The sequence below is a fragment of the Maylandia zebra genome, linkage group LG23 (assembly GCF_041146795.1).
Source record: "Maylandia zebra isolate NMK-2024a linkage group LG23, Mzebra_GT3a, whole genome shotgun sequence".
Classification (NCBI taxonomy): domain Eukaryota; kingdom Metazoa; phylum Chordata; class Actinopteri; order Cichliformes; family Cichlidae; genus Maylandia; species Maylandia zebra.
The window spans coordinates 33,610,641-33,625,742 of record NC_135188.1 but is presented as its reverse complement, the minus strand read 5'-3'; the positions used below and the strand labels follow the sequence as shown (position 1 = coordinate 33,625,742).

The 15,102-nt window shown below is 38.8% G+C and overlaps 2 protein-coding genes across 3 annotated transcripts; one reads left to right on the top strand and one right to left on the bottom strand.

The window, feature by feature from the left end:
• Positions 1–114: 114 nt before the first annotated feature.
• Positions 115–7,690, bottom strand: LOC101486104 (calsequestrin-2-like). The gene is made up of 11 exons (XM_012925320.3): positions 7,172–7,690; positions 4,726–4,810; positions 4,516–4,616; positions 2,962–3,070; positions 2,200–2,273; positions 1,568–1,698; positions 1,427–1,472; positions 1,236–1,290; positions 1,031–1,131; positions 825–899; positions 115–743 (listed from the first exon to the last, which is right to left on the bottom strand). Exons 1-11 carry the CDS (start codon positions 7,412–7,414, stop codon positions 528–530), a joined length of 1,236 nt encoding a protein of 411 aa, XP_012780774.1. The 5' UTR covers positions 7,415–7,690; the 3' UTR covers positions 115–527.
• Positions 7,691–8,096: 406 nt separating this feature from the next.
• On the top strand, positions 8,097–14,883 carry poglut1 (protein O-glucosyltransferase 1). 2 transcript variants are annotated; one of them, XM_076880328.1, is made up of 11 exons: positions 8,097–8,257; positions 9,341–9,431; positions 9,622–9,765; positions 9,882–10,017; positions 10,120–10,241; positions 10,731–10,790; positions 10,937–11,036; positions 11,228–11,286; positions 11,654–11,821; positions 12,823–12,879; positions 12,973–14,883. In XM_076880328.1, exons 1-11 carry the CDS (start codon positions 8,185–8,187, stop codon positions 13,127–13,129), a joined length of 1,167 nt encoding a protein of 388 aa, XP_076736443.1. In that variant the 5' UTR covers positions 8,097–8,184; the 3' UTR covers positions 13,130–14,883. The 2 variants fall into 2 exon arrangements, with proteins under 2 accessions (XP_076736443.1, XP_076736444.1); XM_076880329.1 differs by lacking the exon at positions 8,097–8,257 and adding an exon at positions 8,293–8,413.
• The last annotated feature ends 219 nt before the right edge of the window (positions 14,884–15,102 follow it).

Genomic DNA, 15,102 nt, shown 5'->3' with positions numbered 1-15,102 from the left:
GCTCCCAGGCCTCTGGTAGAGGACACAACTTTGAAGGATATGCATGTGTTTGCATGCTTGAGGCAAATCTTATATTTATAAAATAATATTAACACATTGAGTCACAATAAAAAGTTTGAGCTTTAATGGTTGACATTTATTTTCACAGACATGCATACACTCAGAAGTTGCCATTGCTATCTTGGTCACGTAAACCTTAAAGTTGCTAAAAATAATTTTTTGTTGTTGTATTTTAAAAATGCGGGTCAAATCACTACGTGTCATGAGTCAGAAACACACAAAAATGTACTGAATAATTCCTGTCAGCTTCATGGGATGTCTTAGCATCTCTTAATTTGTTACTTTGGTTTTACAACCATAGTCAAAAACATCTAACATCTACACCATCTATGTTTTAGAATTTGTTTAATTTAGCATTTTTAAAGTCATTAGGAAAAAAGAGAGACATCTGAATTCGTCTACAATCTCATATTCTGATGTTCCAAGCTAGTTCAGGTCTGATCTGCACGGATATAAAGCTTTGAGGGTCAGTTGTAGTTATCGTCATTATCTCCTTCATCTAGGTCATGAATTTCATCGCTGTCTTCCGTGATGTAGCTGTCAGGGTTTTCGGGCTCATCAGCGGACTCATCGTCGTCCTCCGTGTTCACCCTCCCTGACAGGACATCCTCTATCCAGTCCTCCAGCTCCTCTGCAGTGGGCAGGTCCTCATCATTGGACATGTCCAGCCAGACACTATCTGCCTGGAAAACAGAGAACCACAACATTTAATGTCTTTAAAGTCTTTATTTTGGTGTTTTCTTAGAGTTTGATATTTTACTTACATCTGTCACATTGACCACACCAATCTGAGGTCTAAACAGGTCCAACTTAAAGGTTTTTTCCCAATAAGTGGTCAACTGTCAGGACAAGATAAACCAAGCTAACTTCAGACATTTTCTGCATTTAAACAATGGTAGAATTTTCCTGTGTAGAAATTGTTTATAAGGGATCATTTTAAAAACTATTTGGTTAAACAGGAAGACTGAACCAGAGGGAAGTCATCAGGGTCGATCCAGACAATACTCAGCTCTGGGTTGTTGGTATTGTCTCTGGCCACATCTTTCAGGATTTCTAGGAACTCATAGCCATCTAAGGAAGAGACAACAAAGTTATCTGAACTCAACTCCAGTTTCTAATCAAGAAAAATAAGTGTAATGTTAAACAATAAAAAGCTCTGAATTACAGCTGCACACCTGGATCTTCTTCCTCAGCAAAGGCAACAATATGTATTCCATCCATATCATCTTCCTACAGATGGGAAGAATTTAAAGATTTAGAGTAATTAGTAGCTTGAATTCAACGTTGGCTTCAATACATTTAAAGAAAGTGCTTGTATACTATGTAATTTCTGCTTTCATCTGCTCTAATAAGACCAAACAATCACCCATGTCTCAAACATATTCTCAGCCCGGAGCTTCCTCAAAGTAGCTCTGTAAGAAGCACATTTGTATTAAATCTCACACAAAGAAATGCTTGAAATTTTAAGTTTTTTTAATAAAACTTGAAAAAAATAAATAACATTAACCTTCTGTGCTGGGTTACATATTCAACAATGTCTATCTCGGATAGAGGTCTTCCAGGCACGATGGCCGGCTCCTCCATGAATGGCTCATAGAAATTAACTTCATTCATCTTTAGGGAAAGATGTTTGGCTACCTTAAAAAAAAAGTTAAATGCCAAGATGTCACTTCAATGTTTTAGGGGTGGTTTTCATGTTTTTTTTTTAATGTTTGAAGTGAAGCTCATTAATCAAGAGTTTCAACTAAATTAGCTATCTCCAGTCTTTTTCAGAAACGTATATTTGAGGAGCGATGTGAAGATAAAGATTGGAAACAGCTAGCCTAAGAGATCAGATTTAACAAAAAACAAACACTAACATTAATTTACATACTTTAAACAACAGGTGACATGCTATGTAGTGCGCTAAATAGTGAATTTCAGAGCTGCTAGCAGCTAGACTTTGATGCATTTGAATATAGCCATGCTAGCTTTTTGCAAAAGTAAGCTAACAAGCTACTTGTTATTTACACACAGAAATTAAGTTGCATTTAATTAAGTCAATATTCTAATTTATTATGGTTAGTGTGTTTTAAGTAATTATGGTGCATGTTACTGTAAAACAAAGTACAGTGTAGTATATTTTCTGTTAAGACTTACAGATTTATCAAATGTAGCAAAAAACTTGATGTAAGGCTGAAACCGCTCTGAGGCTTCCTGGAAAGCCTTGAAATCTAAAAAACAAAAACAAAAATGAGAGCTGGAAATAAATTTGAGAGAGATTGACAAGAACAAAAGCTCAAGTTCAGCAGTGACATTCTATAGTGATGGTGTGATGAGAAAGGCAAGAAGTGAAAGGCTTCTTCATTCAATTTCTCATCAGATTCTGGTATCTTCATCCCAGTAACCAACTTTCCCTTAATACAGTTTTATAAACTTGTAACACGATCCTAGTTCTCTTCCCAACAAGGTCACCGCCAGGGACCGACCTATATCTGGACAGAAATAGGCTTCATAATGAAAATTTGTGCCACCGTCGTATTGGCCAGATAGTATCTTCCCTGCCTCACTTTTTCTCCTTTTTTTGTGAGAAGAACTATAATTGCAGTTTGACCTATTAGACGAGGAGCCAGAAGCTATTTAAAGGCTGTCATGAGACTGAGTGAGACTAGCAAAGTCTAGAATCAGGTTTTCATTTAGCAGCCAGTAAGGCTATACGAAATATATCTCCATCAACCTCTATAGTCCATTAACATGTCTGAAGCACAATAAAACAACTTTATGGTACACTGAAAGAGAGAGTGAATGAATAGTAGAATTGTAAAGCGCTTCCAGGGTCTCGAAAAGTGCTATATAAATACAATCCATTATTATTATTGTTGTTATTATTATATTGACATATGAGTTTGATGCTAAACTAACATGAATCTTCTCCTTTGAAATAACCAATGAGGCGGATGTCTTCCTCCATCCTCTCAAAGGCTCGCACCTCCATGGCATTATTGATCATCTCTACTGGGTCCTCCAACACCTAAGGAGCAGTATAACACAGAAGGAAAACATGTTAGTCATTACTTAGGTAACTTAATCAGTTTGGTATAGTTGGATCAGTTCCAGTCTCATGCACTTTTGTTTAATGTGGACTCATAATTACATGCCGCTTTGATTAGCTTAGCATTAGCACTGAAGATAGCAAACAGCTAGCTTGGCTCATGCCATGGTAATATAATCCACCTAACAGAGTTGAAATACAGGGTACTGTTACCTAAAAGTAACTGTTGCGCTAAACCTACCTTGGAAGGTATATACATGTCAGTCAATAATCAATGCAAAGCAATAATGCTGAACTTGTGCATGATGCAGTCCTAAAAACTTTAAAGTGTGTAGTTTAGATAAAAATGAAGTAAATGTATCAGGAAGCAGGGGCCCAATTAAGGCCCTATTCACTGTTCTTTTAAAATACATATCTTGTGCAATATGCCGTGTAAACCGAAATGCTCAAATTAATTAAAAATAGTTTTCATATTTTTAAATTGGAGTTCTTGTTTTTTAACAAATTGCACTATTTTGAGGTAGTAATCACCTCTTAAAGGTAACATTTCTCTGTCGTCAGTTGCATTGTTTAAATGTGAATGTGTGCATGTGCTGATAGTCAATAGGACTGAATTAATGTAGAGAATATTGCACATGCAGTAATAAAGAGAGTAAAAAAAAAAACCTGCAGGAAGAGCAGTAAAAGCAAAAACCAAAGGAAATCTATTAGTCAGCTCTAGCTCGCACTTGTCTTTTAATAATACAGCTTACTGAGTGGATGCTATGATATTAGAAGAAAAAGCTCTAGGATTCCAGAGCTTATAGATTTGACTAAGATGCTATTATTTGGCAAAATTATTAGTGCGTCGACCTAATTGTGCGTAATAGATATTTGATCCATATTAGATAGACAGAAGCTGTGATGCCATGAGTGAAGGGGCTTGTTAAGCTATTGCTTAGCCTGAGTAGATGGCACAGGCTTCTTAGTGAGTTCTGCAAACTTTAATCTGTCTCCACTAAACTTTTGCACAACAAAAGTAAGGCAGAACCTTCTTATGTTTACAAAAAGAACTCCAACAATGTTGAGTAAAAGGGAGTTTTATATTAACTCATTACTTTTAATATTATGGTAATTTATCTTAGCCTGTGGGAAATGTGAATGAAAAATCAGTTAGATCATCAAAAGTATATGAGATTTAACTCTAATCAAAAGGGACCTGTAGCAGTTGTGTCGCTGCCTTAACTTTTCTGATAACTTAGTTTACAGTGCATTTTTTTATATGAGGTACAGATGACGGTTACTAAAATGTGTGTGTTGTTGAAGAGCTTATTGATGTTGCAGTTGTGATATGTTAGGGATTCAACTAATTAACGAGGCTAAGACTGATTGTTTTTGTGGGTAATGTAACTGCCGTCTGAAAAGCATCAGATTTTACTACTCACATCCAACAGGAACTCCACCAGAGTGTCTGCTGAGAGCTCCCCGTCAAACTCAATCACACGGTCGTCCTTGAACACGTACAAGCTGCCCACCTCCTCCAGTCCTATTTAGACAACAGATCCAACACTTTCAAAACAATACATTACTAGTAAAATGGTATAAGAAACCCATAGGAGTGGATAAGCCAAGAGCAACACAGATGCAGTACATACCCAGTTTCTTGGCCACTTTGACATCCTTCTGGGAGTCCACCATTCCAAAACCGATGTCTTTGTTCTCCAGGACTTGAGCTGTAAGCTGTGTTCAAGAACAACAACTCATTCAGTATTGTGACTCTATTAAAATACTCTATAAAACACACTTAAAAAAAAACCTAGATCAGGAACATCACCTAATCAGGATGATTTTCTGAATGGCATCTAGGATGAAACGTTAAAAATGAGATTTAATGTTCACTCTTTGTGTCGGGCCTTGTTGCAACAAGTTGGCAGTCATACAGGATGGACCATTGTTTTGAAGCTGATTGTCTCATCCTCATCTTCAAACTCACCTGCCACATTCTGACTTGAGAGTGCTGTTATAGCTCACCTGGTTGAGCAGCTCGTCAAACCCCGGCCTACTCGTCTGTCCCAGACGGTTTCCTGTATGTCATCCCCCTCACTTTCTCTCCAGCTTCCTGTCTACTTTCTGCACTGTCCTATCCAGTAATGGCAAAATACCTCATGTTCTGAAATCTCTTCATCGTGTTCTAAATGTTGTCTCTTTTCTAAAATCACAGAGGTCACCATCGTGATTGGTAAGGAGTTATGCATATACAAACAAACACATGTGACACCCTCAGCCATACTAACAGCAGCAGATTGAGATTTAAACCTTGTTATTTAGGTTAGGAAAAGATTATGGTTTAGGTCAATATTAAGTACAAATCTGGGTCAAGTTTCATAGTGACCTTCAGGATATTGTTGTCCAAGTAGCCAGAAAGTACTTCCTCTTGGTGGGAGGCTTTTGGTCAGTTTAGGGGCTTCGACACTGAAATAGGTGCAATAAAACACCAGTGTTGGCAACTGGGAGCAAGACGCAAGAGCATAGCTGGTAAATTAAATAATAGTTGGTGACTTTTTATTTGACTTTTAAATAAAACTGTACAGTGTGGACATGTGTGGACTAAAACCACCTGGTAAGTAAACCTTGAGATAAGAAACACTGGTGTGAACACCCTCATTGCTTTGATTTAGCTCTGACTTCTATGCTGTGTACTTGAGCCGACATCCACAGCTGCAGCCGTCTTCGTCAATACATCTTTTCATTACCAAGATGTCTGTGTACTGAGAGCCCCCTGTGGAGTTTTCTTGTTAGGAGGAAGCTGTGAGTCAGGACTGCTTGCCTTTCAGCTTGCAGTTGTTGAGGAAGGATAACAGATTTAGAAAACCACTGAGGAGGGGGTTTACTTTGTGTATTTCTGCTTTCCAAGAGTGCACGAAACATGACAGAAATGTGAAACTGAAAATGTTGCCAAAGGTGAATACTAACAAATAAAAAATGCCTCCAAGATGAGAAGGAAAGGAGTGTGAGAGCAAATCTTCTGATTTCTAGTTCAAAGGAAGGTAGTAAAGAGAATTGGGAACAAGCTATAATTAACAAAATGACCTAGAAACAATCCCTGGATATATGTAAACCACAGCGGAGAGCACAAAATGGGATTAAAAGGACTGCTTGCCAGTTAAGAGTGTGCACAGGTAAAACATAGATCCAGTCTAAGGAGAGAGTCTATACTTCAAGAAGACAGAGGAAACATGGGGCAGTCGCTGTCTGATTTCTCCTAGAACGGAAAGTATCAGTGATTACTTTGCATGGCAGAATGTAATCTGCAGGGATTTGAGCTATAGCTCAGCATCCGGTATGCCACAACAGATCCATCTCTCATTTCCTCATGTCTTCTTTGATCAGTGGTGATACATTTCCCATAGCTTCCAGGTATTTGCAAACCTGAAAAACTCAGGAGCAATGAATTTTGCAAAGAGTTTTCAAAACCAGTTCATTGTTTATGAAGCTTCATGATAGTAACATCCAGCAGATCGCTAGTGACCCCCTTAGAGTCAGGAATAGGGTTAACAGGGATTAACATTCACCTTGGGATATATTTTTTTGCCTATCCAATGTGGTCTAAAGCTACAGAGCTAATGTGTGAGGCTCTATATTGGTCTTTGGCCTAAATACGAATACCATCATCCTCATAGGCAATATGTTTAGTATGTTAGAATGCTAAGTACTGCTAAGGCTTCTGGAAATGTGATTTTTTACCACAAAGCAACTGTTGATCAACTGGTCAATAAACACAAAACGAATCAGCAATCCTAATAACTGCTTCTCCCAAATCTAATTTTTCAAGCAGAGAAGGCACTTTATGTTATAATTCATCATCAGAAAGAATTCTTTATGGAGCATAACGCCTGAACCACATGAGTTAGCCTTTCTGTTTAATGCTTATCAAAATGTGAAAAAAAAAACTCTATAAAAAAGTAGATTACATCATTATACTTCCACATTTCTCACTTTCCTTTCACAGTTAACTCCATTTTATAACACACAATGAATATCATCACCGAGCCACTTGCCCTGCAGTCTGTGACACATACCCAACCTCAACCAGTTTCTCACCTCCAGCACCAGCTCTGTCATCTGGAACCTCTTCTGAAGACCCTTGTTGGCCGGCAGAGGTTCGTGGTAGAACAGGCACAGCAGGTCATATCTCTTCAGAGCCTTTTTGTAGTTGCGCTCATTGATGTCCATCACCCTGTCTTTCCCGTCAAAATTGGGGAACTCTAGACCTTCCTCGGCACTGCAAAGGAAAACCAGGTTAAGGCAGAGGCCAGATAGAAGAGAGAGCCACATGTGTTGCATTTTTGTTCAGGTGTGGATGTGTTTGCAAAAAAATAAAAAATAAAAATCCAAGATCCTCTCAAGACCAAACTTGAAGAAATTGGCTATGAATGAGATCTGCAATTCATCCACAGATTTGATCTCTATTATATCTCCAGCAAATCTGAAATACTCTGTCTAATATTTCACTGGACACCCTGCTTCTTTTTATTGCCCTCTTTTGATAGCTCTCCCTCTCCACCTGTCTTCTGTCTCTTCCTCTCTCTGTCACTTACTGCCCAAATCTCAGGAGGGTCTCTTTCCTCCTCCTTTTCTCTCTGTGATGGAGAAACTCATTATATTGAGCACATTTGACGGATAATAATTCATGAGGATGCTGTTCATGCCCTTGAAATAAACTCGTGATTTTATCAACCACTAAATCAGTAACGTCATTACCTATGTGGCAGTGTTTGTACGTTTGAAAATCATGCCTTATGTTGTAAATAACTTTCTAATATCTATCTATCTATCTATCTATCTATCTATCTATCTATCTATCTATCTATCTATCTATCTATCTATCTATCTATCTATCTATCTATCTATCTATCTATCTATCTATCTATCTATCTATTAAACTGAAGATTTGAGACCAACAATCCCTCAGTGTTTTAAGCTTTACGGTAACGAACAAATGAATTTCACTGCGAGCATTACCGTAATGACTGTAACCCAGCCAGAAGTAGCGGACCGCAGATAACAACGGCGCAGATTCTCCTCGTCAGACAAAGCTGGAGGATAGAGGGGAAATGGAGTGGTTTTGGTTGTGGAGGATTTTAATAGTAGTGAAAGTTTTTCACGCGTGTTTGGCTGGTGCTTCAGGTAATCTATTTTTAAACACCTACGCCTTTTGAATTTGTTATAAAAAAAGAACTAGTGAGCTTTTATTTGTCCGTCGCTCTTTAAGATGACTTCTGGTGCTATAGGCAACCATCAATTCACCGGTGTTAGCTAACTAGCCCAGCAGCTAACTTTTAGGTTGGTATGAATGATGGGTAAGAGTTTGCTCTTTCTCTCACACTCACATTCAGTACGATAATTTATAGTCGAGCCATTACATGACAGAGTGTTTTCGTGCAGGAGTTACTTGAAGTGCTGTTAACCTGTATGGTCTGCTTGCTCTAAAAAACCTAACCTACACAAATACATTGATTCTATGTAAATTAGAGACTTGCAAACTGCGAAACAGCCGCGCGTGTAGGTTTTCCCTTGTTCTTTAGACTCCATCGACGTGTGTTGACTCTTAACGGATTGCGCAAATGCTCTGGCTTAAGCAAAGGGAAGCTCAAAAGTAAGCTCTCAGCCCCTTATAAAGCCCTTGTAAAGCCCTTATAAAGCCTAAGATTGTAATATGCTACAAACTTTAACAGCACAATCGAGGTGTCCACTCATATTTCAAAGTTTCTTCAAATTTAATATCACACACATCTGTGTTGTAGATTTTTTTAAAATTAATAATGAACATCTGAACTGTTATTAGTAAAAGGGACTGAAAACAAAAAGGGCATACAGGCAGCTGCGAATCTGGTTAGATACAATACATTAAAAATAACACGTCTGTTCTTCCCTAAATATTTCCTTTGTTGGCAGACTGGCAAACAACACTTCCTGCTTCCTGGTGTGTACTGGATCATTGTCCTGCTGCATAGGTGTGCTTCAGCCAGACATTGTCACTCAGGATCTTTTGGTAGAGAGCAGAATTTATGGTTCCATCAATTACAGCAATGAGCCATTTCTGCCCACTCGCTTTCTTCCCGTTGAATCAAGAACACTGACTTTAACTGAGTCAAGTGAGGCCTGCAGTTCTTTTTAGATGCTGGGCTCTTTTGTGACCTACTGAATGATTTTGACTCTATTAAATGTGATACAAAATAGCAAAATCTCCATTTATATGTGATGTTTCAGGCAACCAGTGGAAGAAAGTTAAAGAAAGGATATCGGATACTGTTAAAGGGTACACTCCATGTGAACCTGTCAACTGTAGCTGCCACCTAAGGTTGGTGCACTTTATCTTTCTTGCATATGAACTGAATCCAGGCAAAAGATCATTCTGTTAGAAACCTCTTTATTATGAAATAAGTGTCAGATCTACGTATAGTATCTGACATACTGATCACATGCATGTTTACTGCTTCATTCCCATTGTGTAAGTTAAAGCATAATATGAACTTTGCCGTCTGTCTCAGTGTCCTACAGCATGACTTGCAGACCTTTAAAGGGGGGATTTCACAGGATGTCATGGCTGCTACGGTTCAGAGAGGAGTGGGAACCCACTACCAGATCATTGGACACAAGCTGTACAGGGAGCAAAACTGCATGTTCCCTGCTAGGTAAAGCAGGACCTGGTGTGATTTTTAGAAACTGATCAGATACAAGTCATTGTTACTTGTCTGAACATCAGGTAGTTGTATCGATGACATGATGTGGGCCACTTCCCTGTTTTCAGGTGCAGTGGGGTGGAGCACTTCATACTGGAGGTGATTGACAAGCTGCCTGACTTAGAGATGGTTGTAAATGTGAGAGACTACCCTCAAGTCCCCAACTGGGTGCAGCCAACCCTGCCAGTCTTCTCTTTCAGTAAGGTCAGAATGTGGGCAGTGTTTTTGAGGTACACATGGATGTGTTATTACTATTATTAAGTGCAGTAAGTGTTCTTGAAATGTGGATGTTTGTTTTTTAAGTAGACCTCAGACTACAACGACATCATGTACCCAGCATGGACATTTTGGGAAGGCGGACCTGCTGTGTGGCCCATTTACCCCACCGGACTGGGAAGATGGGATCTGATGAGGGATGACCTTAAAAAGTAAGGTTTGCACTTTAGTGAGGGGAGGAGCTGACTAGTGAACATACAGTTTGGACCATTGTCCAATTATGTGCACTGAAGAAATTAGAAATGTAATTTAGAAATTGCGGTCACTTTTATACACAGTCCTGCATTTTTTGAAGCTCAAAGTGAATTGGACAAACTACCATAATCTTAAATATAATAATATTCCAGCATTTGGAGGAATCCTGCTGCTTCTGTCAGCAGTCCCATCAATGAACACTGGTGTTCCACTGGTAGCCATACTGATGACATCACAATGTTCCCACCGTGTTTGACAATGATGTGGTATGGCTCGGATCATGAGCTGTTCCTGTTGTTCTCCATACTTTGAATTCATTTAGGTGGTCCCTTTTCATATCCTTATTAAAAGAATATCTTCACTCTTTTCTATATTAAATAAAAAATGTTGATTTTAACGTACAACATTTCTAATAGTACTACTGCTAATAATGTGTTGTGTTTTAGCTCTGCAGCACAGTGGCCATGGAAGAAGAAAGAGTCTAAAGGATTTTTCAGAGGTTCCAGGTCAGTGTTGTGAAGATGTTCACTTTGTGTAACTCTCTATGGAAATTCTTTTTATTCTTTTTCTTTTCATATACATTTACATCATATGTGTAGCTAGCTGTAGGACCCTAAATCATGTCTTCTGGACTGTGCTCTTTCTTTGGTAGAACCAGCCCTGAGCGCGACCCTCTCATCCTTCTGTCCAGAGAAGCTCCAGAGCTGGTAGATGCAGAATATACAAAGAACCAAGCCTGGAAGTCTGAGAAGGTCAATCACACTGACACCACACCACACTGAGCTCACAGACTTTTGCAATAATCTGAAATCAGTAAGATTCTTTTTAAATTGATCCTGCTTATATACGATCATTTCATTGTTATAGGACATATTAGTCACTTTTACAGTGGAATCCATCAGACTGACTTTAAATGACTTTTTTTGTATTTGCTGTGTTTTAGGATACTCTTGGGAGACCCCCTGCCAAGGAAATTCCCCTGGTAGATCACTGCAAATACAAGTGAGCTCATTCTCTTGACTTTGCCTGTATTTCATTCATATTTAAAGAGGAACCATTATACTCTTTCCCAGCTCTGTGTGATCTACAAATCAGAATGATCCTCCTGAAATCCTGGGCCTTAGAGGATAAAATGAAAGGCAGACCTGTCTGAAACAAGGCTTTTTAGCTCCAATTCTTTAAACCACCTTCCTTCTGATTGGCTGCTCATTGCAAACAGAAGGATTGAGCTGCAGGTGCTGTGGCGACACCCTCGTGGCATGAGAACAGCCAAAAGTAGCATTTATAAAGACATGTCTTATAGCTGAGTTTACAGCAGCTTTGTTGTGCCATGCAGTCTAACGGATGACTTCTTTCCAATCTCCTGCAGGTATTTGTTCAACTTCCGTGGTGTGGCAGCAAGTTTTCGCTTCAAACATCTCTTCCTGTGCGGCTCCTTGGTGTTTCACGTGGGAGACGAATGGCAGGAATTCTTTTACCCTCAGCTCAAGCCCTGGGTCCACTACATCCCAGTCAGGCAGGATCTGTCGGATCTCAGGTAGGTCAGCTTGTGTCCTCAGTAGAGATGGACTGATCCGATATTACTATCGGTATCGGTCTGATACTGACCTAAATTACTGGATCGGATATCGGAGAGAAATAAAAAATGTAATCCGATCCATTAAATATCACGAAAGCACCTCACAAAACTTGCAACACGGCGTAACTCAGCTCATAACCTTAGCACGTCGAGCAGTATGCGTCACGTGATAGAGCGGCTGTGGCTGTGGTATAGCTTTAGTGTTTTTTTGTTTTTTTTTAAACTTCAGTATGAACTTATACAAAATGCAGCAAGATATTAAAAAAACAGTTTTATTGATTAAAAATACACTATATCGGATTCATATCGGCAGATATCCAAATTTATGATATCGGTATCGGACATAAAAAAGTGGTATCGTGACATCTCTAGTCCTCAGACGTGTGGATGAAGTCTGTGTGTGCATCGTTAGTTTTGTTGTTTAAATGTATTTGTTAAGACGTCCCTTTGGTTTAGAAAAGAAGATGGCAGCTTGTGTTCGTGGATGGAGGAAAAAAAGAGTCTTTATACAGTGTGTGTGTAGCCTTCTGTCTGTTGTCCAATTTAAAAATGTGAGGCCTTTTATATTCCTTTTATAGAACAAAGGAACGTATTTACAACCAGCTTTGACAATTTAAACCTGATGACACACAATAATAATTTGTTATATAGGTAAATGTGCAAATTTACACATTTTAATTGCATCCGTGAACATATAGCGATACGCTGACTGTATATTTCAAGCCAAAGCGTTTGGATAAATGCCAACAAGCTGGTGAAACAATTAATAGCTTGTAGCAAACCAGAGAGCTTGACAAGAAGGCTGGATGGGGATTTTAAAGTGAGCTCTCAAACTCTATTTGTTATTTTATTTCATGTTTTATTTTGAAATATCTCTATTCTATGCACGCCCAGGAGTACTATTTGCCAAGTAAGGAAGAATTTGCAAATATAAATGTGTCTGCACTCTGTGTCCTCAGGGAGCTGCTCCAGTTTGTTAAAGAGAACGATGCCATCGCGCAGGAAATGGCTACAAGGTGAGAGATCAGAACTTCATGATTGAGCAGGAGTAGCTGCGATAACCTTCTCCCAGCATCACGTGACTTTTCTGCTTCCCAACCTCTCTACAGGGGGAAGGAATTCATCCTCAACCACCTGCAAATGGAAGATGTTTCCTGCTACTGGGAAAGACTTCTGACCATGTTCAGCCAGCTTCTCACCTACAAACCCCAAAGAAAGAACAGCTACAACCAGATAGTCCACCGAGCCAGCAAAACAGAGCTGTAAGACAGACTGTGTGGGACCAGACTGTGAAGATTCTGACTGTAACTGAACCAGGGTGTACGGTTTCTTTTCAAGCAGCACTGTGTCATGTTGTTAGTATTCTGGTTTTATTTACTGATCTGAAGTCTGACGCTTTAACGCTGTCTTCATATATTTGTGTTTATTACAGTGTTTGAGACCAGTGTGGACCACACAATGACCCACATGTCCACCAGTTAGTGGGCTTAGATTACACAGCTGTACAAGCAGCTGACTGTAGATGCTGCCAGTAATTAATCTGTGCCCACAAGATTCTATCAGTATCTTTTGAAAGAGGGGGAAAGTGTGCACACTGTTTCTCTGTGGTGTATATTCCTCCATCAGATCACGTGACTGACACGTCTCTCTAAAAGAGCCAGCATTTGCAAGATTACACTAAGGATCCCTCAATCAATGCATTCTTGTGAAAGAATCTTTCACAAGAATGCAATGCAAGAATCTTCAGGTGCCACTAGGGGGCTTATGTGCCAAAGTCCTTACTGATCACTCTGGTTTGATGAGTTCAGTACTTCCAGATGTGACGACTGTTTTTGCGCCTGTTATCCATCTAACCAGCACAAGTGCGTAACTATAACGCATGTTTTAAGCCACTAAAGAGGCAATCCATTATTTTATACATCAGTTTATTTTTATTTGTCAAAAAGTTATAGCTGTGATTGTTATTTTGATTATATTATAGTGACATTATCAAGGTTAGTGGAAATCATAATGTAAAGGGTATATGTAAAGGAAAATCCAAGGGATTGTTGGTGGATATCAGTTTGGGAGTAACTTTTATAACTAGATTACATGTGAATATTTAGACTCTGTAGGCGAGAGGCAAGAATTTTGGTACTAGAAGCTTTCTGGTTTGTGTTTTGTTGTCCAGTTGTAGATCTGGGTTTTTGAGCAAACTTTGGTTGCATGCAGGTAACTTGTCCATGTAGAGAGCAAAAGAGCAATTACTCCTACTGATGGGCTCCTAGATTGGTCTGACAGTTGTTTTTATTGAAACTAAAACTTTAATTCTCCAGGAAAGGATCATAATGGAAATATAATGCATTCCTGTCTTTAAGTCATTGAAAGCTGTAATGGAAATGGACGACAGGTGTTCAGATATTTACAAAAGATGTGTAATTATTAAGTGGTAGTTAAGGATACCAGGTTTACCATGTTGGAAAAATTTAATGAACAACAAATAGTTTGATATTAAATGAATCTATGTTTAGTACAGTTCAGTACAGAAAATAATGTGTAGTCCACCTACCAGACATTAAAGTAGTGGCTAAAACTGGTGAGGATCATGTGGTAGTAGAGTTTCTTCTTTGCCACCAGTGAAGTTGATTGCAAAGCTTTGCTAAAGATAAGTTTTGTTACACTGCCCTCTACTGGGCAACTGGAAAAACTCTAGACTTTTACTAAGTTTCATGATAACCGGAATGCAAATCATTAGCTATATCAGTCTACATTTCACCGCCATCGATTTTAGAACATAGACAGAAGGACACTTTCTTTTACACAAAGTGCCAGCAGTGAGCAATAATATTCAGAGTAACCACTTTGTTTACCATTTCTGATAAAGCTGCCTTGAAATCAAGACATTATAGATGATGTAACTGATACATGATCATGTTGAATATGTTGTAGTATTCGGTTATTTGAGGAAAAAAAGAAGCTGAGATGATGTGTCTGGTCATAGTGTTTGTTTTTATCTCAATAAACTGGTTAAAACTTTTTAACACTGTCTTTGTCACGCTTTTGTCTTTGTTTTTGTCTCTTGCTGTACATGTATGTATGTATATATAATATTCACGTGTGCCCGCTGTATTTAGTTAAGGTTTTACCCCTTAACTAAATAACTATATAATAATAACCCATCATAAACTTAAACCACCCGGTTGTGTCAGCAACGGTAACAGCAACTGTGTTAGTCCTCCAGCGATAGGCGGCGCTATTTT

Bases quoted from the DNA above. Each gene is read 5' to 3' on its own strand.
- poglut1 (XM_076880328.1), top strand. From the start codon at position 8,185: ATGGAGTGGTTTTGGTTGTGGAGGATTTTAATAGTAGTGAAAGTTTTT. The intron at 9,766-9,881 runs GTAAAGCAGGAC...CCCTGTTTTCAG, and splicing joins AACTGCATGTTCCCTGCTAG to GTGCAGTGGGGTGGAGCACT. The intron at 10,791-10,936 runs GTCAGTGTTGTG...TTTCTTTGGTAG, and splicing joins GGATTTTTCAGAGGTTCCAG to AACCAGCCCTGAGCGCGACC.
- LOC101486104 (XM_012925320.3), bottom strand. From the start codon at position 7,414: ATGCAACACATGTGGCTCTCTCTTCTATCTGGCCTCTGCCTTAACCTG. The intron at 1,132-1,235 runs GTGTGCAGCTGT...TCTCTTCCTTAG, and splicing joins TGCTGAGGAAGAAGATCCAG to ATGGCTATGAGTTCCTAGAA. The intron at 744-824 runs GTAAGTAAAATA...TCTGTTTTCCAG, and splicing joins GTGTGGTCAATGTGACAGAT to GCAGATAGTGTCTGGCTGGA.